The sequence below is a fragment of the Phyllostomus discolor genome, chromosome 1, assembly GCF_004126475.2.
Source record: "Phyllostomus discolor isolate MPI-MPIP mPhyDis1 chromosome 1, mPhyDis1.pri.v3, whole genome shotgun sequence".
Lineage (NCBI taxonomy): Eukaryota > Metazoa > Chordata > Mammalia > Chiroptera > Phyllostomidae > Phyllostomus > Phyllostomus discolor.
Genome location: NC_040903.2, coordinates 1,569,170 through 1,596,345, shown reverse-complemented (window position 1 = coordinate 1,596,345; position 27,176 = coordinate 1,569,170). Strand labels below are relative to the sequence as shown.

Sequence of the window (27,176 nt, the reverse complement as noted above, 5' to 3'; positions counted from 1 at the left end):
AGAGCTGCCTCCAGATGCCTGCCCCTGCCACCCCCTCAGCCCCCCTCTCCCACCCCGCCCAGCCGGCTCCCTCCGCCAGGGGATGCTGAACTGTCCCCTTGCCAAGGCTTTTGGTGGGAGGAGGGGTACACCGTCTGCTGCTGAAAATGAGGGTTTCTGTGGCTTGGGCCAGGGGTCAGGGCAGGGTCCCAGGGCCCCATGAGGGCTCTGGTGGGCCTCTGGGGTGGGCTGTGGCCAGTGCACAACAGTGTGGGGGCCGTCTCCATGAGAGAATCCCCCACCCTTTGCCCCAGAAACTGGGACCCCACTGAGGTCCCCGGCCTCATCTTGCCGTGACCCCACACCCCAGGCTGGTACGGCCCCCGAGCTCCTCCTGGGGAGCCGTCTGTGTGCTTGTCCTTAGGCCAGGGCCACTAGGGAGGTGAAAATGGTCCCCAAGGGGCAGGCCCCTCGCCTGGGCTGGGGGAGGACCAAGCCCTGGGGGAGGGGGGTCCCAAACAGCACTGGGCTCACCCACAGGCCTCACCGCCAGCGTCCAGCACCCCCGGCGGGGCCACCAGCCCATCCGCCCGCCCGTTGCCCGGCCCATGTCTTCACCCTCGTGAACTCAGTCCCGCCCAGCTCAGTCCAGTCCTCTCCCTCGACCCCGTCACCACACCCCACACCAGGGCCTCGAGCCCCACCCCAGCCACCCGCCTGCCCCTCCTCCAAGCGGCCCAGCGCCCAGCGGCCGCCCCCCTCAGCCCCAGGAGTTCCCGGGCTGCCAGGAACTGCCTCAGAAGCTTCCAGACCCTGGGGTGGCCAGCGTCCCTGGAGGGCCGGACCTGCCTTCCTGGGGGTACCCTCAGGGACCAGCAAGGGGTGGGCACTGGCTCCCTCCGCAGAGCCCCCTGGCGCACCCCAGCCGTGCTGCCCGGCTCAGGACCCCCCTCTGCCAGGGGCAGGCAGGAGCCTGGCCCACCTGTGGGGTGTCATGGGTCCACGGGGACAGGGAGCCCTGGCCCACGACCCCCAGTCAGCAGGCTGGAGGAGGGGCCCTGCCCCACGGATGCCCCTCCCTGGGTCCCGCTTTCCCTGGCCTGGCTGGGGGGGCGAGGCCCTGCTCCCTCCGTGGGTCCAAGGCCTCTGAGGGCCGGTGGGTCGGCCACCAGGCCAGGAGCCTGTGCTGCCCCACCGGCTGCCCTGCAGCCCCAAAGTGCCCAACCCCACTGCACCCCATGCCTCCACGTGGACCCCCAGGGCAGGTCCTCTCAACAAGCCCCGAGGGGCGCATCATGGTCCCCGGGGCGCACCAGTGTCGGGGCGCCCGACTGACACGTGGCCTCCCCACCTCCCACGGGAGCCGCTCGGGGCAGGTGTGTCTCACTCGAAACAGTGGGGAAGGTTTTCAGGAAGAACCGCAGCCCCCCCAACCTGCCCAGGGCCGAGGGTCCCATCCTTCAGTCACGCGGCCAACGCTCTGCCCCCAGCTCGTCACCGAGCCCCTGAGCTCCCAACGCTGGCTGCAGGGTGGGGGATGGGGAGGCTGGGCTTGGACCCGGCTCCAGGGTGTGGAGGGGCGGGGTCTGCCCCGGACCCTCTGCCCCCATTTGGGCATCTGCCTGGGGCCCTAACGGGCCTGTGGCCCCACATGGGCTCGGGGGCCTGGCCCTCCCCTGTCCCCCCAAACGGACCCCCGGGGAGCTCAGCTGCCGGCCTTCTGAGCTCAGGGGCTCAGCAGGCTCAGGAGCGGCGGGGGGGTGGGGTGGGGGGGGGGAGATGCCCGTCTCCGGGGCAGGGCGGCTGGCGCACAGGCCGGGACGTGCGAGTCTCGGGAGGGTGGCTGAGGTCCCAGCCCTGCCCATCTGGCCGGGACTTGCCCTTCTGAGTCGGCGGCAGCCCCAGGCCCGTGACTCAGTGGCAGGGGCCCAGCCCCGTGCGGGGCAGGCTGGCGTCACGGCCGCGTGCCAGGGCCTGCCCAGAGCAGCCAACACCCGGCCTCCCCAGCGGGGGCTCCTCGGGGGCCACCATTCCCGCGGGGAGCAGGGTCCCGCTCACGCCTGCACGCTCGTCCCTCAAACACCAGACGTGGGGCTGGAGCCCGGGCCTCGTCTCCTCCGCTCAGGCCGCCCGGCTGAGCCCTCCTCCCCGGGGTTCCGCCCAGGCGCTGACCCAGTTCTGGGGACCCCACCTGTGCGCAGTTCGCCCCCCGGGGGCCCTGCTGGACCGCCCCCTGTGCCCAGGGCCTGGAGAGGCCTTTCCCTTTGCCGGCTGCCTGTCATCTGTCCCCGGGCCAGCCCTTTGCTGTCCACGGGCGTTCTTGGTGCCGGCTCCCACACCTGCTCCGGTCGTCCGGGCCCCACGGGGAGGTGGCGGCGGAGTGAAGACCCTCCTCTCGGGGACAGTGGAGCACACGCTGCACTGGCTGGGCCAGGGTGGGGGCGCAGCCTGACCCTCGGGCCACCTCTAGGCTCTCCCTGGGGACCCAGCCCCAGCTGCCTGCCCCCCCCCGAGACCCTCCTTGTCCTCCGTTGCTGTGACCTCTGCCCACTTGCTCTGAATTGCCTGCTGGGCCGGGTCCTTCGTGTCCTTCAAGGCCACCCTGCCACCTCCTCCGTGAAGCCTGCCGGGCTGCCCCTCAGACACTTCCCCAGCACAAGGAGGCAGGGGCACAGCTCACGTGGAAAACGGGGACAGAGGAGGGGCTGGGGAAGGGGCTCCACAGCCCACCCTCCAGGCCCCACCCTGTTCTGCCCACTTCCTCCAGGGCTCCCAGGTCCCCATGAGAAACAGCCCCAACCAAAGCCCTGGTTCCCGTCCGTGGCTCGGTCACACACACAGTCTCCTCCACTCGGATCCGCCGCCAACAGAGCCTGTGTCTGCGCTGGGGTGGGGGCCGGGTCAGTCTCTCACTCAGGGGTGCGTGCCGAGCAGCCTATGGGCACCAGGGTCACAGCGCGAGAGGCAGACACGTCTCCCGGAGAGAGCGGAGAGGCCCCCACGGGGCCACGCGGGCCGAGGGCCTGGGGGAGGGGCTGCAGCAGTGCCGCCCCCCAGCGGAGCTGTGCTGGAGGGCTACACGCAAGTGGGCCCGGAGGGCCATGCAGATCTGACGGAGGGAGCTGTGGGCTCCCTGGGGGCTGCCCCTCTGGCGACCAGACGCTGGACCGTGGGACCTCTGCGCCGGTCTCTGCCCCGCCCAGTGAGCAGCCTCTCCTCGACCCTGCGCCCCCGGGACCTGGGCCTGAACAGCTGAGCCAGGTCTCCTGCCGGAAGGGCCGTGTGAGTGGTCACTAAGGGGTGGATGGTCGCCGGGGACAGCTTCAGGCGCCGAGGGGGAGGGGGCACCCCGGGGCTGGCTTCTGGAGGAGCGGGGGGGGGGGGGGGGGGGGAGGCAGCGCCCACCTGGGACCCTGAGTGGGCCTGCGCCAGGGCAGCTAGGCGGTCGCTGCAGGGGAGGCCGGGCTCTGCTTCCTGGGGGCGGGGCGGGGTGGGGAGGGGCGGGGCCTGGGCTGGCCCACTCCGCGGGCGGAGGGAGGGGCCGTGCAGGCGAGAGCTCAGGCGCAGGCCCTGGGGAGGGGCTGTGGACCTCCCCTCGCAAAGCCTCTCCCAACCCCGCCAGGTCGCGCCGGCGTCCCGCTGCTCCCTGCCCCGACACTTGACTGAGCTGTGGCTGAATGCTCTGTCCTGGGAGCCAAGGCGAGGGCCTGGCCGTGAACCCGCCCAGAACCGAAGCGGGGGCGGCCGGGCCAGGGGCCTCCAGGCTGCCCGTCAGCAGCACAGACCACCCACGGCCGGCTCCGACACCCCCACCCCCGTAAACGCAGTGCCAGGCGCCTCTCGCAGCGGGAGGGCTGATGCAGACGGAGGCGTCTCCCCGCGCCCGTGAGCGCGCCCGTGAGCCCGGCGCTGCCCTCCGCACGGCCCGGTGGGGCTGACAGTCAGAGTCGGACCCTCGCTCGCCAGGACCGGGGGACAGTCAGCGCCGCCCCCCTGCCTGGTGCTGCCCAGGGCGGGAAAGGCCCGGGGACACCCATGAACTCCGGTGGGGGGGGGGTTCCGGGGTGTTTGGGTCCAGACAACCAGGGCTGCCTCTCACGGCCGTGCTGTGGATGCAGCGCCTGACGCCCACGCGGACTGGCCCCCGCCGCACCGGTCCCCCCGAAACCCGCACCCTCCCGCTGAGAACACGGGTCTCGCCCCGGCCTGCGCGGCGGGCTCCACCCCCCGTCAGGGCACTTGGAGGCAGTGGGTCGAAGTTTCCCTCTCAGACCGACGTCTCTCCCTCTCTAAACCAATAAACATTCTTTTCAAAGAAAGGAAGAGAAAGCCTGCTCCTCTCTGAGACGCCCCGTTCCGCGGCCCTCCGTCCTGGACCACCGAGGGCAGGCCCGCAGCCAGGCTGGGTCAGCGGTGTGGCCCCCACACGGCCGAGATGTGGGGACCATGGGGCCCAGCGACACCACCACACAGTGCGTGTCACCCCGGACGAGGGGCCGCCCGCCGCGGCACCAGGACGCTCAGGCCCCGTTCACGGCACGCACTGGGGCAGAGTGAGGCCGAGAGACACCGTCCCCCTGCCCCCAGCAGCACGGCCCGTCCCACCCGGGGCTCCCGGGTGCGGGTCCCTTCCTCGCAAGGTGGCTGCCGCCGACGCAAGCTTCGAGGACGAGAACGAGCGGCTCCCCGACGCACTGCACCTGGCAAGGAGCCCCACTTGGGGGCCTCCACGCTGCGGTACCTGCCCACCGAGGCCCCTCCTGGCAGCAGCTCCTGCTCAGGACGGCCGAGAGCGGACGGTTCAGGGTTCCCTCTGCCCCCCGCGTCTTGGGGTGGGGGGCTGAGGCCGAGGGCAGTGGGGAGGAGCCTGCTGGGCGCTGGGAACGCCTGTGCCCTTGCGGGGCCATCACCACGTCAGGGGAGTCAGGGACAGCGAGGACACAGAGGGCTCTGGTGTCCCTGAGGGAGGAGCCAGGGAACAGAGGGCTCCTGGCCAGGGCACAGGGCCCGTGGGGACCATCATTAGGTGGGAAGTCTGAGCCCGGAGCGGCGGCACCGACGGGGCCGCAGAGGCAGGCGGGAGCTGAGAGGCAGCCACCGGCCACAGGGCAGCCGGAAAGTCTCGGCCCTGGGCCCAGGGGCAACAACTCGGAAGAACTCAGCCCGGCCGCCTCACCTACCCAGGCAACAGCAGACGGGCAAGGCCTGCCCGCCGAGAGCGCCGGTGTTCTCAGGCTACGGAGGCCCCGGGCCCCCTCCCGCCCCGCCCCAGCCCGCACGGGCCCCCACACAGCCGACTCTGCGAGCACGGGTAGGGTGCGTGAGCACGTCTGCTGAGCGAACGGCCCGCGTGAAGAAGCCACTAGATTCGGGCAGACCCAGCGAGTCCCTGAAGTTGTGCAGTGTTTTCCCTGGAGTAAAACACACACGCAGTTTGCCAGAGTGAACGTAAGCATGCACGAGAAAGAAAGCTCCGACCCAGTCCGGTGGTGAGCTCCAGCGTTTATTCCCCTGGAAGGACACAGACTCAGACACGGGGACACTGCGCACGGGCCCCAGGGGAGGGCAGGGCAGTCCGCGCAGGTGTGTGCGGGGGCGGCGCGCATGCAAACGCCCGCTACTCCCGGCGGGCGGCGGCGCCGTCTCCGTGGGGACCAGGGAAGACACGCCCCGCTCCGCACCGCGCATGCCTCCACATCGCGGGAGCGCGCCTGCAGGGCGCAAGGACGGCGCCCGCCTCCCCCTGCAGGTGCGGCCACAGGCCCTGGGGCAGGACCCAGGCTACCACCAGGTCCCAGATGGGCCCGAGCAAGGGTGTCCCCACTGCCCTGACAGCGAATGGGTGGTGACCAAAAGTGTTTACGCGTCACCCAGCGTGCGGAGAAGGGCGGCCGCTGGGGGCTCTTGGGAGTGCACGCTGCGCAGGCTCCTCGTCCGCACCGCGGGTGGGGGCGGGGATGCACGCGATTGCAGCGCTGCTTCTGGAAGCCCCTCTGGTGGGAGACGGGAGGCTCGCTCAGCCTCTAACGCGTGGCTCCCGGGAAGCGTCCCTGCCGCCAGCCGCCCCTCACCGAGCTCAGGAACGCACTACACCCGTGTTAGCGTAAGTTCAGAGAAACGCCTTGACTATCCGAGGTCAGGACGCCGCCCAGAAAGCCCTCTGATGTCCTGGCGCCTGAGCCGCGCCTGCGCACGCAGGGCCGGCACCCGCCGGACGGGCTGCGGCGTCCGAGAGCGCGGTCCCGCTCTATCGCCTGCACTTTGCTCACTTCCCAGAACAAGGGCGTTTTCTTTTCAGTCTGGAGACAAACGCTACAAACGCTAGCTCTCCACATTTTAAGGGTGGCACGTACATTTCCGGAAGTCCCCAGGGCCCTGCTCTGCGGGCCAGGACCGGGGGGAGGCGCGCAGTGTGCTCGCAGGGCACGGGCATGTCTGCGTGGGGCCCCTCGGTGACCATCCCGACACGCTCCGGCCGCTCCCGCGGCTCTCGCCCTTCTGGGCAGACAACGCGGGGCAGCCCCTGTAACCACGGTGACTGAGAGGGAACAGTGCCGTGAAGACACTTCGTTAGACACACGATTGTGGGGCGGGGGGACCCAGCACAGCTGTGTCCTTTTCACTGGGGACGAGGCGGACAGCGGAGCAGCAAGGACTCAAAGGTGAGCGGGGGCGCCGAGCCCGGAGGTACCTGGTCTGGGAGGCCCGGCCGCGTCCTGCCGGGCGGGGGGCGGCGGCAGCAAAGTGCTGTTGGGGCTGCTGATGTCCCCCTCCCCCGTGAGCGTCAGGTCGGCCACGTGCTCGCCCTCCACAGTCTGGACGTCCCCGGGCGCCACTTCCTGCGTGTAGGCTGTGAGGGTCGTGGGGGTCTCGGGGGTCGCAGGGGTGGTCGGGGTCGCGGGGGTCGTGGGGGTGCAGGAGGAAGGGCTGTTGGCTGAGCTGGGGCTGGTCGCCGGGCTGTCGGGGTGGTCGTGGGCAGGCCCCCTCGGCTCTCGGGGCCGGGGCCCGGTCTCCGGGCCGGCGCTGGCCGCGGCGCCCGGAGGCAAGCGCAGGAACTCGGGCAGCACCAGGTCTTCCTTCCTCAGCAGCCCGCGCTGGTCGTCTGCTCGGCTGCTCTGGGCTTTGGAAATGAGCTCGAAGAACGCTGTGGGGAGAGAACCCGCGGCCGAGCTGTGGAGCGCGCAGGGACGCCCCGCAGTGCAGGTTCCCGCCCCCCGGCCCCGCCTGCCACGCCCCCCCCCGCCCCCCCAGCTGCAGGCTGCGGTCGGGAGGCACCTGCCTCTCCGCCGCCTCTGCCCGCAGAACTGTGGGAAGGCCTGGGCTTCTAGAACAATCCGGAACAGCGCTATGGCTCTGCAGGAACCAGGCTGTGTGAAGTCCAGACCCGAGTCACCCCAAACCCGGAAGCACGCCCCTAGGGACCTTCACAGACAGCCCTGGGTCGTCCGCAGGGCAACGGGAGCCACCCTCGGATGCTGCAGCGTGACAGGGCCACAGGGGGCGGGGCCTGCCTCCACCGGGGAGGGGCAGCGTGTGGGCGGGGCCTTGGTGGCGGCACCCCAACCCGGGCTTCTGGAGTCGGCCGTTCACTCAAGGCAGCCCCAACGGCGCCAAGCCCCACAGCCCTGGTGCCTCCCGCGTCCCTGGGGCCTCCCGGCCGGTGGCGTCCCTCCAGCCTCCACGCCGGCGCCTCTGGAGCCCCTGCTGCTCACTCGGGGCTTCTCAGTTGTAACTCACGGCCACCGTGCACAGGTGGCGGCACCTGCACTGAGCTCTCTGGCATTCACGTGACACTCTCAGCTTTTGAGCAGGGAAAGGTGTGACAATCCCAAACCCTGATGTGTCTCAGACACGCACAGACTTCTGCTCGGGGGGGGGGTTCCCTCCTGCCCTTGCAGCCCCCACGGCGGGCCAGCAGGTCTGCGGATCGGAGGGCAGGCTGTGCAGGGTGCGGGGGCGGCCGCTCGGCAGCCCTGCGTTCAGACCCAGGCTCCGCCCTGGCACCCTCCTTCGCCAGCGGCTTGTCGAGGAGGAGGAGGACGTGCCCACAATGAGACCACCCCGCCCGCCCCAGTGCCTCCTTCCCCACCTGCAGCCCCGGCAGGGGCAGCCCTCAGGCCCCTCGCAGAGGGCAGCGAGCCAGGGCCCCCGCTGGCCGCTGCCTCCCTGGCACCCCCCTGCTGCTGGGGGCCCCCTGACACTAACCGAGCCCCCGCCCCAGCTGGGGACGCAGACGGAGGGGACCACTGTGCTGCCCACTGCCCGCCACCGGGGTGCACCCTGACTCCTATGGGCCCGGCTCTCACCCTGAACACTGGGGCTCTGGGGGACCACCCAGGCGGACACCGGGGGTCCACTCCCGCACGGTGGGAGCCCGGCCACCAGCCAAAGACGCCCTAGCGGCCGCCCCAGAACACTGACACAGTCGTCACCACGAAACGGGCAAGGTTAAAGAGTGCACGTACCCTCTGCTTCGTCCAAATTAATTTTCTGATATTTTTTTTTCCCAATCTTTGCAATAGATTCTTCTCTCTTTGAAAGCCGGGGATCCCTAGCATTTTTTCCATTTTCTCCTTTTATTTTAATAGAGTTAGACTTGCCTAGCGTCCTCTCCTCTCCCTGCATCGGAAGGAAAGCCAGGGCTCTACTCACAGTCCGCACACGGGGCCGCACGCAGCCGTCGTCGGGGCACAGCGGTGGGGTCTGCGCCCCGGGCCCGTGAGGGCGGCGGGACGGTCGCTGCCAGACTCGAACCGCACGCGGGCGAGCTGGCGGGTCTCAGGTCCCGGGAGCACGCCCAGGGGGGCGCGGAGGACCCCCAGAGGCAGGGCGACACGCGGGCTCACAGGGGGCATGCGGCCGGCCTGCGGGAGCGGGGCACCGGGTGGGCGGGGGAATTACCGTAGCCGAGAAATTTCTGGAGCCGGAGGTCCCCGCGGAGCTCTGCCTCACAGGCGTGCCTTTCTGTTTATCTGTGGGCGGGGGCGGGGACACGGGCGTCGTGAGCACAGCTGGGCGGACAGCGATGTGGCAGGCCCCTCCTCCACCCACGCAAACAGGCCGGATTCCGGGAGCCAGACCAGGGACAGGGCCGGCGTCCTCTGCCGGCACCCTCTGCCCGCGCCGAGGCAGGACATGCTGTGTGTGGGGGGGGGGGGGGGCACGTGGGGGCTCCGCCACGTTTGCCAGGACACGTCCAAGGCCAGGCACGGAAAAGCCTGTTTCAGGGACTGTTCCGTGTGAGGGCTCTCTGGAGGACAGAGTCATGTAACTTCACGCACGGCTGTCGCCCCGAATCAGGGCTGCCCTCTGGCCTCCACAGCCCTCATGGCCCCAAGCCCACCCCCCTCTGGAGCAGCTAAGCTGAAGGAAGGGCCGCCGTGCCCCCCAAGGCTGCGCAAACACCCCGCCCGGCGGTCTGCCTGCTGCTCTGCAGACTCACCGGTGCACAAGGGGGCTGGAGGGTGGCCCAGCCGGCAGGGCCCTGGCAGGAGGCACCAGGCCCCACCCCGCCTGCCCGCCTGGTGAGCAGGCCCAGGGTGGTGAGGGCGGCGTGCTCCAGGCTGGCCCAGCAAGGCCTCCGCTTTAACGAGGGGAGGCTGGCACCACGTGCCCCCCGAGGGGACAGAGGCATCTGGGAGCCGAGCAGCCCTCGGAAATCTGCTGATGGAGCTGCCTCCGCCCCCCAGGGAACCAGCGGGCAGCACTCGGAAGGGGCGGGGAGGGGGCCGGGCCAGGCCGGCTGCAGGGCCCCAGGGCCTCAGGGCGGAGGTGGCTGCGCCCCTGGGAAGGGCTCTGTCGGCCACACGCAGGGAACAGGGGACCAGACCGCAGACACGCCCCTGCTCATGGGGACGCGACGGCTCCCACACACACAGCGTGTTCTCTCCCCCTCCCCCACCCCGGCCCCCCAGTGAAGCGCGGCCCGGGGTGCTGAGTCCTGGAGTGGTCGGGGCGGGGGCACCGCAGGGCCCGCCCGCTGAGGACAGAGGTGCAGGGCAGTCTCAGCTCTCTGGTCCCTGGTGCGGCTGTGCTCAGCCAGGGCTGCGCGGGGCACGGGGGTGGCAGCCCAGTGAGGCCCTCTGTGGCGGGTGGCGGGCCTGGGGCTCCCGGGGCCCCGCTCACCTCTCCCCCTGGACGGGTCCTTCTCCTCCAAGACCACGCGCTGTCCGTCCAGACTCGATATGGGGGCGCCGAGGTCCAGGGGCTCTCTCTCCCCGTTCTGGAGACCGAGATGGCACACTCAGTAACTCTTCCAAACCGGAACTTTCCAGAACAGCTGCCCGTGGCCCAGGCTTGGAGTCACACGCCAGGCGACCCTGGGCCAGGCCGCCCCAGCGGGGCTGGCCCACGGGGTGCGCAACCTCACACAGGCCCCCGGCGAGGAACAGTGAGTCCCCACCCTGGCGGCGGCCTGGAGCACGGGGCTCTGGGGTCCCTGTGGTGGGGCCGCCTCCGTCCCCCGAGTGACAGCTACTGGCCTCCCTCTGCCAGGCCGAGACCGGGGCGGGGGTGGAAGGACACTTGGTGGGGCGGCACACTTCCTGGTGTGCAAACGCGACATTCTCAAGATGACGTCGGCCGGGCCGGAAAGCCTTGGACCACTCACACCTGGACGAGGGGACCCCCAACGCCACCCCCCTGACTGGCCGGCACTGCCAGGGAGTGAGCGTGGGCAGCAGGGTGGGCGTCGTCCTCATGGGCCCCGACTCAGAGAGAGGCAGTGTCCCAGGTGGGACTGAGACGGGTGCGGCGGCGAGACCCCCTTCTGTGCAGGACCCACCACCGCTGCCCCAGAGGAAGGCTGCGCTGGGGGCTCAGCCCCTCGGACTCCCCGAGGGCCAGGCAACCGGGGACCCTGAGGCAGCTGAGCCGCTTCCTGGCAGGAACACGGCCTGACCACTGGGCAGCCTGGGAGCCCCACAACAGCCCTGACCAACCCATTCTACAGATAGGGGAACTGAGGCCCAGCGGCACTGAGCTAGAGCGTGGGGCCTCAGAGGGAGAGCTGGGAGTGACGTCCAGCCCCGCCCAGCACACAGGGCTCCAGCTCAGCGCCCTTCCCTGCAGAGCGGGGGAGGGGCCGAGGCTCAGCTGGGCCGGGGGCGGGGCCTGGGCACACCCCGGCACAGCCCTCTCTCTCATGTTGAAGACTGTGAACAACTCTAGGGTCCATTTCCAAGAAAGTTCAAGGTCTAGAGACAGTGAAACCACGGCCCCGATAAAGCTTACTCATTAAACAAACCAGGACGGAAGGCGGCTCCATCGATCACGCATCCCTGTGTTTCCAAGCGGGTGGGCGCGGTGCGCTAGGCACGAGGCCACTCTCAAGTGAACAGGGTCCCAGGCCCCCAGCTTGCCGGCCGGGACAGCGCCCACACACCCCTCTGCTCCCAGCGGCGGGGACTCTGCTCACGCCCAGGCCCCTTCCCTCTCCATCCCCAAGTGCCCTCTCCCCCCCCCACCCCCCCCCCGCCCTGGCCCGGCTTGGAAACACCCGAGAGACGGACGCCTCTCCCAGGCGGAGACGGGACGCCATGAGGGGATGCGCCCGAGGCAGCGGCTCGGGGCACAGGAAGCAGAGAGGCCGACTGCTCGGACTCGCAGACAGGAGGCCTGTTTCCGGGCTTTTTGTTTTCCTCCCGTTTGGTTTTCCGAAGCCACGTCGCAGGTGCCCGCCCCAGTCCCAGCCCCTCCGGGAACGACCCAGGTGTGAGAAGGTGAACGCTCCCCCTCCGCGGGATGAGACAGCGGGGACCGAGGCGACCCTCTCCCACCCGGGGCGGCGAGGAGGAGCCGGGGCGGTCGCCGGGGCCCCCCAGGCCCCACGTCACTCACCAGCCTGGCCACGAGCTCATTCAGGTGCAGGCCGTACTTGGCCACCACGGGCCGCAGCACCTCCGTGACGGGCTTGGTGGGCTTGGCCTTGAGCCCCACCGACCGGTTAATGGGAACCAGATCCAGCCTGGCGGGAGAGGTGGAAACACGGACGCGCCCGCTGCGATCCAGGTCGGGGTTCCGGGGGAGTTCCGTCCCGAGCAGAACAGTGGGCCTCCCTGGGCCCCACCCCAACCCGGAACGCCCCGGGGTCCCCCGCCCCAGGTTCTGCGGGGGAACGAGCCTGCAGGGTGTTCTCGGAGGCTCCCTTTGGAAACGAACAGGGGCTGTCACGGCCGGCGAAGAGGGAGCCCCCCCGCAGGGCGGCCAGCCTGCCGGGCGCCGCCGTGCTCGCAGGGCCGGAAGGGAGAGCGAGCCTCTGGCCCCTTGGGTCTGCAAGCGGCCGCTACTCCCGCCCCCGCCCCTCGGTGGGGCCACCTGTCGGAACACTGCGAGGCTCTGGGGCACGTGACAACAGCGGCAGCCGCGGTCTTCTCACCGGAACAAGGTGCGCTTCTCCAGGCGCAGGTCCCTGGACGCCAAGATGCTGCTGTCCTGCTGCAGCACCAGAGGCTGCGGGGCACGGGGGGGGGGCGGGGTCAGCGGGTGCACAGCTGCGCGGGGCACAGGGGCAGCCCGGGCAAACCCCCGGGTGCGGGTCCAGCAGCAGGCCGGGCCCTCGGGACGCCTGGGGCAAGCTGCTCAGACGAGGAGCCCAACCCCACGGTCGAGAAGGCGGGTGACCCGGCAGGTTCAGACAAGACAGAGATTCGCCAGGGCCCCCCCCCCCCACAGGCCAGTGCCCCCCGGACGGGTCCCCCGGCCCCATACCTTGTCCCCGCCCACCAGGAAGAGGTCCACGGCGGCCCCGCTGATGCCGTGGCGCTCGCAGAGCCCGGACAGCACCTCCTTGATGGACAGCCCCGCCCTGACAGGCACAGAGCAGGACGTCCCGTCGGGCAGCTGGATGCAGCAGTGCTTGGTGGCCTTGTCCCTCTCGGGCGCCAGGGTCCTGCAGGCCTCCGACTGCGGGCGGGAGGGGGCGCAGGGTTACAGGGGGCACGCAGGGTGTCCCAGGGGCAGAGGTCGCTCACACGCGCCGAGGGAGGCCGGCGCCCGGCTCCAGGGCCCCCACGTCCCCGCAGGGACAGCCCACGTTTCTCCCGACCAGACGCCGGGCGCACAGCCTTGCCCACCCCGAGCTGCCCTCGCCCAGCTCCCAGGACCTGACCCGAGGCCTCTCCGAGAGGAATGGACTGACCCAATGGGCAGCAGGTCGGCCTGAGGGAGGACGGAGGCTGGGCGGGGGCGACGAGGGGGTCCTGGGGTGGGCAGAGGCTGTGAAGGGCTGGGGGAGGCAGGGCTCCCTCCCACTTTGGCGGGTGGCACAGGGCACGCCCTGTCGGCCCGGGGGACAGCCCACGGCCGGGCCCACCCCGAGAGCGCCTCTGCCTGGGCAGCGCGTGGCCTAGCTCACCTGCCAGCCCCTCCAGGGCCGCAGGCGTGTGGCGCACCTGCGGGGTGGGGGCGGGCCTTGCCCGTCGGCAGCATCTGTGACGAGACCGTCCGCACTGCCCACGCACCAGGCCACGAGCCTGGGAAATTGCCAGTTGGCACCGCGCCCTGCACCAGCGTGCCCAGAGGCAGGGGCTCCGGGGCGGTTAGGACAGGCAGGGGCCAGCCACGGCAGCATGCAGGCAGCGCACCCCGGGGGCCCTCCTGACACCCCCTCTGGGCCCCTGCGTCGCAGCCTCACTCCCTCACCAGGAACGCCCCCCCCCCCTCCCCGCCCCACACAACCCCAGCGCAGAGGCGCCCTGCGGGTCACTCCACTGCCGCGGTCTCCTCGGGACACTGAGCGTCCCCTGCACCCGCGCATCAGCTCGGGAAGCGAGCTTGCTGGTGGCGCACCGATGACAGAACAGCCCCGGCAGCCCGTCCCCACAGACACGCACGCGAGACGCCCGAGCGCAGGGCGGTCTGTCGGGAGCGGCAGCTGGAGGCCGGCTCTGAACAGCCCGGGTGCTGGCTGCAACCAGGGTCTCCCAGTCGGGCCTCAGATGACAGCCGAAGGCCAGCATGTCCGGCCCCACGGCTCCCCGCCTGCCCTCACCTCGCCACAGACTGGGGCTGAACACGCTCCTGGGCCCCCCGGGGGTGAGGGGGGGCGGGGCTCCTCGTGGGGCGGGGGCGGGGGATGAGCCCCCCCACACTGGCACGTCTGGGTCCGCGGGACACCCACACGGTGAGACAAGGACAAAGCCCCCACCTTCAAAGCTTTTCTTTGTTAGTGGGAGTTCAAAACAATGGTGACCGAATGAGAACAAGATCTCAAAAACGGACCCACAGACGTTTTCGGAGCCGAGGAGCACCCCCCACACCGGGCGGCTCCTCGCCGGGTCCCAGGGGCGCCGTCGGGCTGTGACGCGCGGGCCCTCGGGTCGAGCAGGCGGGGACTTACCAGATCCAGGCTCCCGGCGGAGGACACGGAGCCCTGCGACTCCCTGCGGCCCAGGCCTCCGTTGGCGTGCGGGGCGTCTTGGGGGGAAGCACAGGGACTCGGCGTCAGAGCTTCAGTGTCCCCGCTCCACACCAGGACCCCCTCGCCGGGTCACGGCCCCGCCCCCCGCTTGCGCCGAGGGACGCCGAACACAGAGGGCAGAACGGAAGGCTCCCGAGACGCTGCCCCTCATGGGGGAGCAGGTGCGCCCCTAGCACGCGCCGCACCGCAGGCCCCGGGAGGGTCCGCAGACACGGAGGCGCCCCTGGGGCGGGCCCTTCCTCCCGCCCTTTCATCCGGAAGCTCCGCCCACACAGAAACTGCCCCCGCGGCCAGCGGCGAAGCCAGCCGGTCCCTGCCCTCTGCCCAAGGCTCACGTCGTGTCTTCCTGCAGAGCCCTCACCCGAGCCAGCACTCGGCCGCCGCTGTCACTAACGGAACCCACTGCGACCCCGGGCCACGCCGGAAACCGCGAAAACACGCGTCTGGAAAGGCCCTTCGGCAGCGCGGGCTCTGTTCCCCAGGCAGGGTGCTGTGCGGGGCCTGGGGGTGTGGCGGGTGCAGGCACCTCCTGAGCCGCTGGCCCACCTTCCAAAAGCACCGACTCCCGGGCCACCACCCCCGAGTCCCTGGCAGTGCCGGGGTCAGGACCTGGGGCCCTGCACGGGTGGGCCGGCTACACGAGATGACCGGGGCCACCTCCCCAGCACTCCGAGGTCCAGGCCCCGCCTGGCTCCACGGCGACTGCGCCCCAGCAGCGCTCTCCTGAAGTCTCCCACGCTGTCTGCTTGTCCTTGAGAAAGGACGACGTGGCCCGGGGACCACGGGTCCCCAGCCCCAGGCGTCACCCCGCTGCTGCTGCTGCTGCTGCCTTCTGGGAGACCGGCAAGCAAGGCCGGCTGCGCAGGCGCGGGTAGGAGGCGGGGAGATGCCCACCCGCCGCCCGCGGCTCAGCTGCTCTGTGCCTGTCTCTCCCGCCAGGGTCACGGCCCGAGTTTAACTTCGGGGCCGCAGCCCGGGAGCTCTCAGGCTGTCTCCTGGGAAGTCCTCAAATTTTCCAGCATCTCTGGGGGAAGACTCTTTCAAGCCTTTCCACAGTGCGTTTCGGTGGCTGCCTCGCTGGCCCGCCAGCGCCGCCGACCAGCGCCCTGGCCCAGGAGCCCCAGGCTCCGGGACAAGCCCGTCTCTGTCACCCCAGCTCCCCAGGGACGCACCAGAAAACAGCCCGGGGGAAAGCGTCTAGGCCGGGCAGCCTCTGAGACTGAGGACCGCAGAACCCACAATTCCCCAAACGCTCAGCGGCCGGACTACGGGGCGGGAGGGGCATCACAAACACTGCGAAGGCGGGTGTGGCCCCGCACGCCTGCAGGGAAAAACCGAGGCAGGACCACGAGGCTGCCAGGGCGGGGGGGGGGGGGGGGGGGGGGGGGGGGCGGCAAACGGCAGGCGCGGTGCTTTCTTTTCTTTTCTAAACTCGGTTGTATTTCCCAGATTCCGCCCCCTCCCCCCCCCCCCGCCCCGAGCGCCCGTTCCTGCTCCAGCCAGAAGAACGCGGGAGCGGGGGGAGGGGGGGCATGTGAAGACCCTGCGGCCCTGCCCGCTGCCACCCGCCCCGCACGCCACCAACCATTCGTGTGGTCGCCGTGGTCCTTCTTCCTCTGGGACCGCCCGGTGCTCCTGGCCCTGGACCAGGAGAAGAAGGCCCCTTTCCGCCTCCTCTCGCCGTCCTCGTCCCCCGCGTCCTCGTTCAGGGACCGTCCCGACCTCGACTTCCCGCTCAGCTGTCACCAGGAGAGCAGAGCAGAGCGTGGTTACACCGGGGTCAGGCACGCAGCACCGCACGCGGTGCGGCAGGAAGCGGGGGCGTGGCTGCAGGGAGTGCCGCCTGCCCGCCCCGCCCACAGCTCAGCACCCGCCCCCCAGCTCCCCCCCCCAAGGTGCACGCCCCCCGCAGCGCTCATTGGCTGCGGGGCCTGACGCGGCACATCTCGCTTCCCACCGAGCGGCTCCTCCGAGGCCGGGGCACGGCAGGCCGGCACCTTTTTTGGCGTGGACACGTTGGAGTGGTCCGAGCTGACGCTGTGCTTGGAGGTCGGGCTGCTGGGCACCTGCTGGGAGTCGGGGAGGGAGCGGCCCTCCACCTCCGCCAGGATGCACTCCTGGTACAGCGGGGACTTCAGGAAGCGCGTGTAGCTATCGAACTTCATCAGGTTGAAAATCTGCGGGGTAAGTGCCACACGGTTGGCCCCAGAAGTAGCCAGAGCGCGGGGACCCACAGACACCTACCGGCCCCTTTCCCCGCCCGCCCGGCCCAGTGCTACTCTCCAGAGCTCCTTCACACGCGCTCGCGCCCTTCCACAGCACGCCGGTCTTTCGTCTACCACGCTTAAAACCCACGGCTCCCAACCACTGCACAGAGGCGGCACCACGGCGCGATCCTGGAGGCCCTGCACCCCGTGGTGAGGAGGAGCCCAGACCCGCTGGGGAGCAGAAGGGGGCGGGGACTGCGCTGGCAACGCCTTCCTCCGGTCTCCACTGGCTTCGCCCGGCCGACCCGGCAACAGAAGCCGTCTCTGCAGAGGCCGCTGGGGCACACGCTCCAGGCGACACTAAGTCCAAGGCGCGCCCCTCGCCACCGCGACGTCCTGCAGCCACAGACCCCTCGAGCCCGCGCTCTCACACACGCGCGCTCACGGGCAGGCCCCCAGCAGCCGCCTCTAGGCGGCCCCCTGGGCCAGGAGGTGCTGCCGGCCAGACTTGGACACCGGAGCCAGTGGGAAGACGGGCCCCGCCCCTCCCCACCTGGTGGCGCTGGGAGCTCGCGGTCTGGGACCCGAGTCTCCGCCCCCAGCCCCAGCCAGAGCCCCCGCAGGAAACAGGGTGTGGAGGCACCTGGAGCTGCTGCTCCTTGAACATGTCGGGGTGGGGGGTGCTGAGGGTGTCGTCCGCCAGCTGGGCCTGGCTGTCAATGTTGACCGGGGTGGTGGCTTTGCTGCACAGGAACTTGCTGAAGATCTCACGGGCCCTGTAGGAAAGCTGGCAGGACACGTGGATGAGCCGGGCGCACGGCCCGCAGGCGCCCTCCACCCGTGTTTCCTGCGTGCTTCGCTGCTGTGCCCAACGCCTGACACGGCCCCGGGCTCTGGAGACGCAGCGTCTCGGGGCCAGTGAGCGCCCCCCCCCCCACGAGCACAAGCCAGCAGGGACCCTCCCCGAGCGAGCGCCTCCCTGGGCGCGCTCGGTGACCCCTGTGTCCCAGAGACTCGGGCGGTGCCACCCCTCCCCCCGCCCGCGGGCCGTGTCCGCGGGCCTCGCTGCACGCGTGTGGCCTCTGTGAGGTGGGAACTGGGCCTGTGCAGAGCTGGGGGCACACGCTGACACGTGGGCTCCCACAAAGGGAGGGGCCCCCGCCACGGCAGGCAGGGGCCAGGCCAGGCCCGACACGGCCGTCAGGGCTCCGGCTGCGGGCGTCCGTAGGCAGCGCCGCGTGGAGGGTGGCGCGGGAAGCCAGGGGGGCGCTGTCACCCACCCTCCCGGCCGCCCCGCACCCGGCCTGCCCCTGCGTGGAGAGACGCACCTCTTTCTTGTCGTGCGCGGGGACATGGCTGAAACACTCGCAGGCCTGCCAGAACAGGATGTTCTCTTCGCTGAACTCCTTCCTCAGAAAATCCTAGAAAACACGGTCCGTGAGCCCCCGACCTCGGCCTGACAGGCCGCCCCCCCTCCCGCCGGGCCTCTCCCTCCGCTGTGCTGCCACGGAGCCTGGGGCCGAGGCGCTGTGCACAGTGTGCCCGCCGAGGGGTCGCTCAGGTGGAGCTGCATCCCCCCCTGCCCTATGAGGGCCACGCCGCACTGGCGGGGGTCCTCCTGAGAGCCAGTGCCCCTCTGACAGCGGGACCCACCCTCGGCCCCCCACGTGGTTACCAGGAACTCGGGGGCTGATCCAAGTGCCCCCGACCCCTCGGCCCCAGTGTGAGGAGACACCGCCCAGCAGCTGCCTGCGCCATGACCACCCCCCCCCGCAGCCCCCGTCCTGGGGTTGGAGCCCACGCCCCGACTCACCGAGAAGTACCGCACACCCAGCGGGTCCTGCAGGAGACGCTCGAAGGACACGGCCCAGCTGGCGACCCTCCGCTCTCGCAGGCGCCGGCAGCTCTGCACACTGGGGAGGCTGGCATTGCTGCTCAGGCTGTGGTTGCTCACGCAGCCCTTCAGGTCGGCACCGCTCAGCTCTGCGGGGCGGCACAGACCTCACCTGCATGCCCGTCCCCGCCCCGGCCCGTGGGCGGCGGCCAGGGCCCTCGTCAAGGGTCATCTCTGGCGTGCACACCCAGGCAGCCCCCCCATCCCCTGCAAGCACCGAAGGCGTGCCAGGTGTGGCTCTGGGGACAGGGGACAGGGCACGGGGCAGGGCTACCCCATCAGGGGCTCCTGAGGGAGTTGCCCGTGGGGCTCGGAGGCAGGGCAGGTCCGGGGCAGCTGCTGCCGTGAGCGGTGTGGAGGGCGGGACCGGGCCGTGGGCGTGCAAAGCCACGCCCTCACACGTGTGCCCCTTCTGCACCGGGCTGCTCTCCACGCGAAACGCTCAGGCGTGATGTCCAAACGCAGTGTTTCAGCCCGCGCAGTGGGGCCGAGGCGCAGCCGCAGGCCACCCCACCCAGCGTGGCGCGTGGCACAGGGGCCGCCCCCAACGCCGCCGCGCCGAGCGCCCGAAACTGAGGGGCGACGGCGAAGGTCCACTGTGGCCGCAGAATCTAAAACAACGTAAACGCAGGGACAACCGAACGAACGGCAGCACAGAATCAAGAGCATCCAAACGAGACAGCCGCGGTCTCCGCCGCCGTCACAAGGGCCCCCGAGTCGTCACCTGCCACGAAGAGGAGGGGGCGCCCGGGCCGGCCCACGGCGCCCTCGCCCCCTCTGTCAGCACCCTACGCGCCCCGTCCCCGCGTGGGCAGGCCCGGCCCGCAAAACCCAAGAGGGAGGGGCAGCGGCCAGCCGGGCAGGGAGGGGGCGTGCCCTCCTTGGCCCCCGACAGAGACACAGCGCCAGGGAGTCCCCAGACCTGCGGGGCGCGGGCGGAGGTCGGCTGCCAGCAGGGCCTCGTGGCATGAGGCTGCCCCTCGACCTGGCGTGCGCCCGGCGTGTCCCCGCGTGCCCTTCCGTGTGCCCACTGCCCCTGGTGCCCTGCAGCTGGTGCGCGACGAGCCGTCTGGGCCGGTCGTGGGGAGGAGTCCAGCCCGACGTTTAAAGGGCACCTTACCGGAGGCGAGGGACCAGAAGGGAGGGGGGAGAGCAGCCGGGGTGGGGGTCTGTGAAGACCTGCCGAGCCCTGGTGGGGCAGAGGGGGCGCCCCCCTGCAGATGAAGCCCCCCCGAGACACGCTGACGACAGGGGGCAAGGCCATGCCCACAACCCCAGAGGGGGGCCACCCAGCTGGGGGGGCTGTGCAGGGGCCCCGGGCACAGACCCACCACCTAGGGGACGGGGGCCTCTGGGGACCTCTGGGGCCAGCAGAGCCGAACCGGACACTCGACCACGGTCGGACCCCCGTGCTGCCCGGGAGCCACCTTCTCCGGACGGCTCAGACGGCTCACTCGGAGCCGGACGGAGAACAGGAGGGCAGGGAGTGACGGCCCAACCTCGGCTGCTGCAGAAAAGACGCAGGAGAGGCCCCGGGAAGCCCCGCACGCGGGACCGGAGGGCACGCCTCTCCTTCCGGGAGGCCCACGAGCCCCCGGGCTGCACGCGGCACCTGCGACAGGCTGCCACCCGGGCCAGCCTGGGGAGGGCGGCGGCGTGCAGCGGGGCTGCCAGTGCAAAGCTCCCCGCATGCACCGCCCGGCCGCAGGCAGCAGGGCAGGCGGGCCGGGCCTCAGGCGCACAGAAGCACCTGGAGACGTCTGGCTTCAAGAACCCCGACCCACGGGGTCTCCCCACAGGGCTCTGCACTTCACACGCTCAGGGCCGCCCACGAAAAGTAGCCCCTCGGGGTCATCGGACTGTAAACCCTCACCCGCAGGCCTGGGGGAGGGGGGGCAGCCACGCCCCGGGGGGCCGCCTTCTCTCGTCAGAGGGCCAGCTGTGCCCCCGTTTCCAGCCCCTCCCCCGGCCGGCCCCGCCCCCAGAGAGCCGGATCCTACTACCCCGTAGGTAACCGGATCCCGCCTCGCTCTCCCGCCTCCCTAACCCTCCTTAGGTTCCCTCGGCCGTTCCGAAGGCACCAAAGACACTGCAAACCTCCTCCCGGCACCTGCGGTCCCACCCCCGGGCCTCCGCCGTCAGGGTGGCTCAGGCGCACGCTTACAGAGACCCTTCCCAGGTCGGGGCGTTTTACACGTCAACAGCACGTCAGAAACACTCCCGTGCACACTCTCACTCACACTCACACACACGTGCTCTCCCTCTCGCTCCGGGACGAGGCCAGCTCCGGTCTGACGTCCATCCAGGAACCGGGGCGCCGAGGGGCGGACACCGTGCCGCTGACGCTCGTGACCGACACAGAGGACGACACGCTTCCCGAGCACGAACGGGACAGGCCGAGTGTGCGAGTCCCCGGGGAAACCACACGGGAACGCCAGAGAGACAGCACAAAGCGGGGAGACGGGGGGAGCAGCCCTGCGTGGCGCCCCACGAGTCCCACCCTGGCCCTCAGCTGGCGCACCAGGGACCCGCGTCCCGGGGCCAGGCGGCTGGGCCACTCGGTCAGCGGTCAGGTGCCCGGTCCCTTCCGACACGCCGGAGTCAGCCCCCCCGGACCACGGGCTTCGGCGGGGAGATGCAGTCGGGAAGACACGAGAATGACACACGGGGCCGTGTTCTGAGGGGTCTGAGTGAGGAGCCAGAGGACACGAGGCACAGCCGTAAAGGACCACAGGGACCCACGGGCAACGGGGTCAGCACCGGTGGGGGAGGGGGGAGGGGTCAAAGGGACGGTGACAGCACCAGTACCACTCAGCGGCGGCGCACCTGAAAGTTGCTGAGAGAACAGATCTTACAAGTCCCATCCCGAGAAAAAACCTCCGTGACTCAGTGAGGTGGCAGGTGTCCACCGGACTCACTGTGGTGACCGCTCCACAGCAGACTCAGGCGCCGGGCCACCACCACACCCGACACCCACACAGTGTCTGTCGCGTGTCAGCTGCACACCAGCAGGAGCGCGACAGACGAAAGGAAACGGGGCGTGTGAAAAGCACTGTGGGAAGCACACGTAGCATGTCACACAGGTGAAGGGCTGACTCCCCTCGTGTTTCTACACATCAGCAAGAAGATCACGTTTTAAAAAGTGGAGGGGAAGCGGGGACAGTTGGGGAGCAGGGGCTTGAGACAGCCCCGCCCCCGAGGGGGCGGCCCCAACAGCCAACAACCCCCCACACCACGGTGGGCGGGACCTCAGCAAAGGTGCCTTTTACGTGGGTGAACAAGGGGTCTCCCAAAGGAGAAGTCGTGTCAGCACTGACACATTCACCGCCCCCACCGCCCCCACCGCCCCCGAGGCAATGAAGGCTGAACTGGGGGGGGCGGCAAGCAGACGCTGACCCACCCCGGGCAGCAGGCCCAGCCTTGCAGGACGGCCCAGCCCGCGCACAGGCCCTGCGGCGGGGGGAAGAGGCCCGGCCTGGCGAGGGGCAGGAGCGGTGTGGATCGGGCCCTGGGGGACGGCGACAACCAGGGGCCTGTCGGGAAGAGACCTTGCTCCCGTGCAGGCCCCTCCGGCTGGAGGGGAGAGACGCCCTGAGCTCTGTCCCCACGGGCCGGCTAGACCCCGGGCAGGGGAGCCAGAGGGAGACCGGCCGCCGACCGCAGCCAGCGCAGCCGCACGCCATCGCGGGCGTCGGAGCTTCCAGCCCCAGACTCGAGGCGTGTGGGTTCCAACAACACGACGAGCAGGGTGGCCTGGAGCACCCGCCCCCCCACCCCCGGCCGGCGGTGTGGGCAGGGCCACAGAGGAGCCCGTCCACTCTGCCGGGAAGCGCCCGCCCACGCTGGGCCCCGCTGCCGCCGGGCTCCAGGGAGCACCCCGCCCCCCTTCTGGAAACCGACCACACGCTGTCCGGTCTCTGACCGAGACGCCCCGGGGCTGCTCTCTGGGCCTCTGCTCGAGCACCAGGGGCGCTCGCCAAGGGGGCAGCGGGCACAGTGACCGGGAGGGCAAGGCCGTGACTCTGGCCGTCTCCCCCTCAACAGCCAGGGCTCCTGGGACAGGCATGGCCGTCGCCCAGAGCCTACCGGGGCAGACCCCTCCCCCTCCGGGGACCCCCAAGCCAAGTCCGTGACGGCATGGCCTGGCAGAGGCTGTGGGGAGTCAGCCACATGGCGGGCGCCCAGCCCCCTGCAGAGAGGCTAAGGCAGGAGCCGCCCACGTGGGCCACACCCTCCCAGCAGCTCCCCTGGGCCCTGGACACACGCACAGGGGCCCTGGTCTCCGGCTCCCCCTGGACCTGCTCTCGACACATGGAAAGTGGTGCTCGTTTATGAAGGGTGAACTTGAACTTGAAGTGCCTTCCCACCCCAGGATGCCCACCCAACTCCGAGGCCGGGAGACGGACGCCCCTGGGCGCCCCCACAGCCCGACTCCCCGTCAGGGTCAGGTGCGTGGGGAAGCCGTGCGCCCGCTTTCCGACCGCGGCGCACCCCGCAGCAGGGCTGCGCCCACCCCCCACCGACCTCGGCCTCAGGGGACACTCCCCGGTTTTGGTCGTCACTGCTGTGGGTCCCTTCCCGTCCAGCCGACCAGTTCAGACATGCTTTCCCGGTGAGAAAGCGCTGAGGTCGGTTTCGGGTCTGCTGAAAGACGGCAGAGCCCCCCCCCCCCCACGCTGGTGGGACCCACATGTGGGCGGCCTGCCTGTCGCAGGTAGCGAGCCGCAGTGCTAAACGCTCTAGATGATTCTGTAACTCGGGCGTCACCTGTGTGGTCCCACCAGACTACCTCACCAGACCACAGCCTCAGGCCACGCACGGGCGACTCGGACAGCCCCTCCCGGGCTCCTCCCGGGCCCGTGGGCCGCGGGCCCGGCACACATACCTGAGGGCCGCACGGGCGGGCCTGCCCCCGCCAACCACAAGGCGCACACACCTCGAGGGACTTTACCTGGGTGGAGCTGGTAAGAGCCACTGTGATGCCATTTAACCAAATACTTCCAACCATTCACCGCAAACCACCCCTCCGAGTCCATACCAGGCTCAGCCGGCACAGCCCCCGGGGCCGCGGGCAAAGGCTCGGGCCCCACACGGAGACATGCTCCTTAGCTCGCTCCCCAGGGAGGCAGGGCGGCGCCTTCCCGGGCCGCGGGCACCGGCGGACAGAGGCGGCTCCCCCGCAGGCTCCGGAGAGGAGGCCCACAGTGAGCGGAGCACGGAGCGCCCCAGAGGACGCATGCATAATTCACGGGGCCCTTCAGCCTGCTGCCGCGGCGGAGCTGAATTATTCAGGCGGCCGAGCGCCGCCGCACAAGCTGTGCTCGGGGCCACCGGCCCCAGACGAGCGGGGCCGGCCTCCCGCCGCTCGGCTCCCCTCGGTGACTGGGCTTGTTACACCAGCAACGGTGAGGGGAGAGAGAGAAATACTTGGAGCTCTTCATACTGGTTACCAGGGCTGTGAGCTCCTATCTCCCCTGCACCTTCCGTCTAAACACCCTTCCGCGTCAGACACACGAAACGAGCCTTTCCTACCAGCGCGATCGCCAGGAACCGCGCGGGGTCAGGAAGGAGGACTGGGTCGGTACCCGCGAGGAAAGCAGCTGGGACCCCGCAGGAGTCACAGAGCGGCGGCCGGCCGCCGCGGCACAGACCACCGCCGGCCGCTGGCAGCTCTGGTGAAAAGGGGTCACGTCCATCTCAACGTTCTCCGAGAAGGCGGCCGCACACCGGTTTCCGCAGGCCGAGCGCGGTCTCCGTCGGCCCTGCGCTTCGGTCCCCGTCCTTTCCGGCCTGGGGTTCGGCAGCGGAGGACGCCCCCTGGCGGCCGCGCCGCGGCGGGGCGCAGAGCGTGGGGGCGGCCGCGGCAGAGTCGGGCTCCGCCCCCTGGTTGCGGTGAGGACGCGGGACAATCCTGGCAGGGCCGGCGCTCAGCCGGGCAGAACACTGGCACGGCCCAGCAAACTGGGGGTGACTGGGGTGTCCCAAACTGGGACAGCGCCGCCCCTCCATGCACCAGAGCACCGCCCTGCTCCCCGTGCAGGGGAACTTTCCACCCGGGGGCATTTCAACACGCAGGAAGGCTGGGAGCAGCTCAGGGCCGCCCCCCCCCCCCCCCCCCCCCCGCCAGCTACAGCCGCCGGCTGCCTGCGCGCTGCGGCTGACCCCGCGGGTCTCTCTCCCTCTCCTCCTCCCTCCCTCTTCCCATTCCTCCTCCTAACGCGTGCACACTCATGCACACACACACTCAATCACGCTCTCACGCTCATCCTCACACACTCAAACACGTGTGTGCACACTCACACATGTGACGTTCTCCCAAGGCCTGGAACCCCCGAGGCCCAAGGAGCACGGACGTGTCCCTGGCCACCACGGCGCAGCTGCGGACTCGGCTGTGGACTCCGGACACAGCAGGGCCCGAGTCCGGCCACCTCGGCCATGTCCTTCCCAGCTGCCCTCCCCCGTCCGGGGCCGATCTCAGGGTCACCGGCTCGTCAGGCCTCTTTCAAAGCCTCTCCTTCCCGCCGCAGTCCCTACAAGTGTCATTCTGTCCCCTAGAGAAAGCGCAGGCACTCGGGTGCCCGAGCCTCTGTGGCCCCTCACAGCGCGCCCCCAGGGCGAGGGTGGCCGTCCTGGGGCGGCCACGCTGGGCTCGGACACGGACAGACGGGACGGACCCTCAGCCAGTGCAGCCCCAGGCCCTCCCGGTGATTAGGGCCCACGGCGCCCCTCAGAACGGAGCCTGGAAACCAGTGACTGGGCCCACCAGCTCCTTTACAGACGATGCCGTTGAGGTCGGGACCCACTCTGGCCGCCTGAGACTGGCGGCGGCCATGCCCCCACCAGTACAGCCTCCCGCCAGGCCCACCGCCCTGCGCTGGGGGCCAAGTGCCCACCCCTCGGGCAGCCGCGTGCGCACAGCAGGGGAGCCCCAAACTCGAACCGTCCCCCTGAGGCCGCACGTGGCAGCCTGACATGCTGGCACGGGCTCTCAGCAACCAGTCACGAGGGGTGAGTCTCCCCACTTCGGTGCTCCCGGGACTGGGCGGGAGCAGGCGCGGCCCCGAGTCCACGGAGCCACGGTCGGTGTCCCCCGAGGGACACTGGTGGGTCAGGGCTCCTCGGCCGCCACCCGGCCAGGAGCCTCACCGCACCCGGCAGCCGCCCACCCGGTTCCAGCTGCACCCCTCCAGAGGAGGGGCTGGACGAAAGCGGGGGCGGGGGCACGGCTTTACAATCAAAGCCCACCTCCGTTCAGAAACACGAACTAACGGCTCAGCTCCTGTCTCAGATGCTCTGGTTTCAAAAAGGCCCAAGTTTCCGTGTTACAACAACAATCAGAAACACCAGAAACCAGTGCTTGTTAGTTTAGGGCACGCAGTTCACAGCCTACTTCAAAGTGGGGTGTCTGGGCTAAGAAGAGGTGAGTAATGCGCACTGTGGGGAGACGGAGCGCAGGCCCCGCTGCCCGGACGCCGGCCGCCGCCCGGGAGAGGCCGGGCACGCCCGAGCACAAGAGCGCCCGCAGGGCCGGCCTGGGCCCCGCCAGCCAGACGCGGCCGCCTCCGCGTCTCATCCACTGTGCGCGGCAGGCTGCCTGCTCCCCTGCTGGGAGGGTCTCTCGGAGGAAGAAGCCCTTTGCCCCGCCCGGGTCTCCGTCCCGAGCTCCGGCTGAGGTCGGCGCCGCAACGCAGCCGTTCATTCACCGACGCCTCTGCGCCGTGTGCTGCGCGGGGTGCCGAGGACAGCCCCGAGCGGCCCTGTGGGTGCCCCTTCCAGTGAGCAGGGAGCAAACAAAACCCACGGCACAGAAAAGGGTTTAAACAGCGGGCCCCGTGGCACCATCGGAAGGATGACCCTTCCGCCAGGGTGACCCTCAGCACGAGGGCTGGCGGTCAGCACGGGCTTATGTGAGGGGCTGCCACAGGCCGGGGGGCAGCGCACTGGTAGCAGGGCAAGGCTGAGCGAGGCCGCCAGACAGCCCGTGTGCCTAAGGGGCCCTGGGGGACCGGCGTGGGGGGGCAGCGCCCAGCCAGCGGGGCGGCGGGAAGCGCTGACGCAGCCCCTCGGCCGCTGGGAGCAGGCAGAGCGCGGGGCCGGGCCGGGGGCCGGGCTGGGGAGGAGTGGGCGCAGAGCCAGGAGCCAGGGCCCACGGTCCCTCGGCCACAGCCTGGCAGGTGCCAGTGGGCGTCGGACACCCCGAGCTCCCGCTTCAGAAGTCGGATCCAGAAACGGCAGATGGCACGCGACCTTTGAGGCCGAGCGAGCGGGCGGGAGGGGAGTCCTGGCAAAGCTGCTCAGTGCCGAGTGAGGGGCGAAAAGAAATAAAACGAGAAGACCAATCCTGTTGCAAGAAAGCAGCAAGGCACAGACCCCCGGGCCGAGGGGCCTGGGGGCTCGGCCCACCCACAGGGCAGGGTCTCGCCTGCCTCCTGCCCACCCGGCCGCCACCTCCCGCGTCGCGGCTGCAGCTCGGAGGTCCGCGCCCACACGTCTGAGTCTCTCCCCACGAGGCAGGTCCGTGGGTCTCCAGGCCTCTCTAATGCTGGAATGTTCTTCCTCTCCTTGAGGCCGGACCTGCCCCGCTGGGCCTCAGCACAGCCTGGCTGGCCCCCCCCTCGGGGACGGAACACACCACCCCCCTCGAGGGCAGCTCTCCCCTTCCGGGAGAGAGGAGACA

At 70.5% G+C, this 27,176-nt stretch overlaps 1 protein-coding gene across 5 annotated transcripts in view; it reads right to left on the bottom strand.

The window, feature by feature from the left end:
- The window catches only part of RGS12 (regulator of G protein signaling 12), a 74,773-nt gene that overhangs the window by 8,694 nt on the left and 38,903 nt on the right, over nt 1-27,176 (bottom strand). For 2 of the 5 annotated variants that reach the window (XM_036018280.1, XM_036018298.1), the window contains 13 exons: nt 18,419-18,588; nt 17,934-18,026; nt 17,249-17,392; nt 16,396-16,575; nt 15,984-16,137; nt 14,318-14,394; nt 12,688-12,882; nt 12,356-12,429; nt 11,818-11,944; nt 10,105-10,201; nt 8,881-8,951; nt 8,445-8,598; nt 6,671-7,123 (listed from right to left, as the gene is read on the bottom strand). In XM_036018280.1, coding sequence (XP_035874173.1) covers nt 6,671-7,123; nt 8,445-8,598; nt 8,881-8,951; nt 10,105-10,201; nt 11,818-11,944; nt 12,356-12,429; nt 12,688-12,882; nt 14,318-14,394; nt 15,984-16,137; nt 16,396-16,575; nt 17,249-17,392; nt 17,934-18,026; nt 18,419-18,588 — 1,989 coding nt within the window. Of the gene's footprint in view, nt 1-6,609; nt 7,124-8,444; nt 8,599-8,880; nt 8,952-10,104; nt 10,202-11,817; nt 11,945-12,355; nt 12,430-12,687; nt 12,883-14,317; nt 14,395-15,983; nt 16,138-16,395; nt 16,576-17,248; nt 17,393-17,933; nt 18,027-18,418; nt 18,589-27,176 lie in introns of those variants that run through there. The other 3 variants (XM_036018283.1, XM_036018286.1, XM_036018289.1) reach the window with 3 other exon arrangements.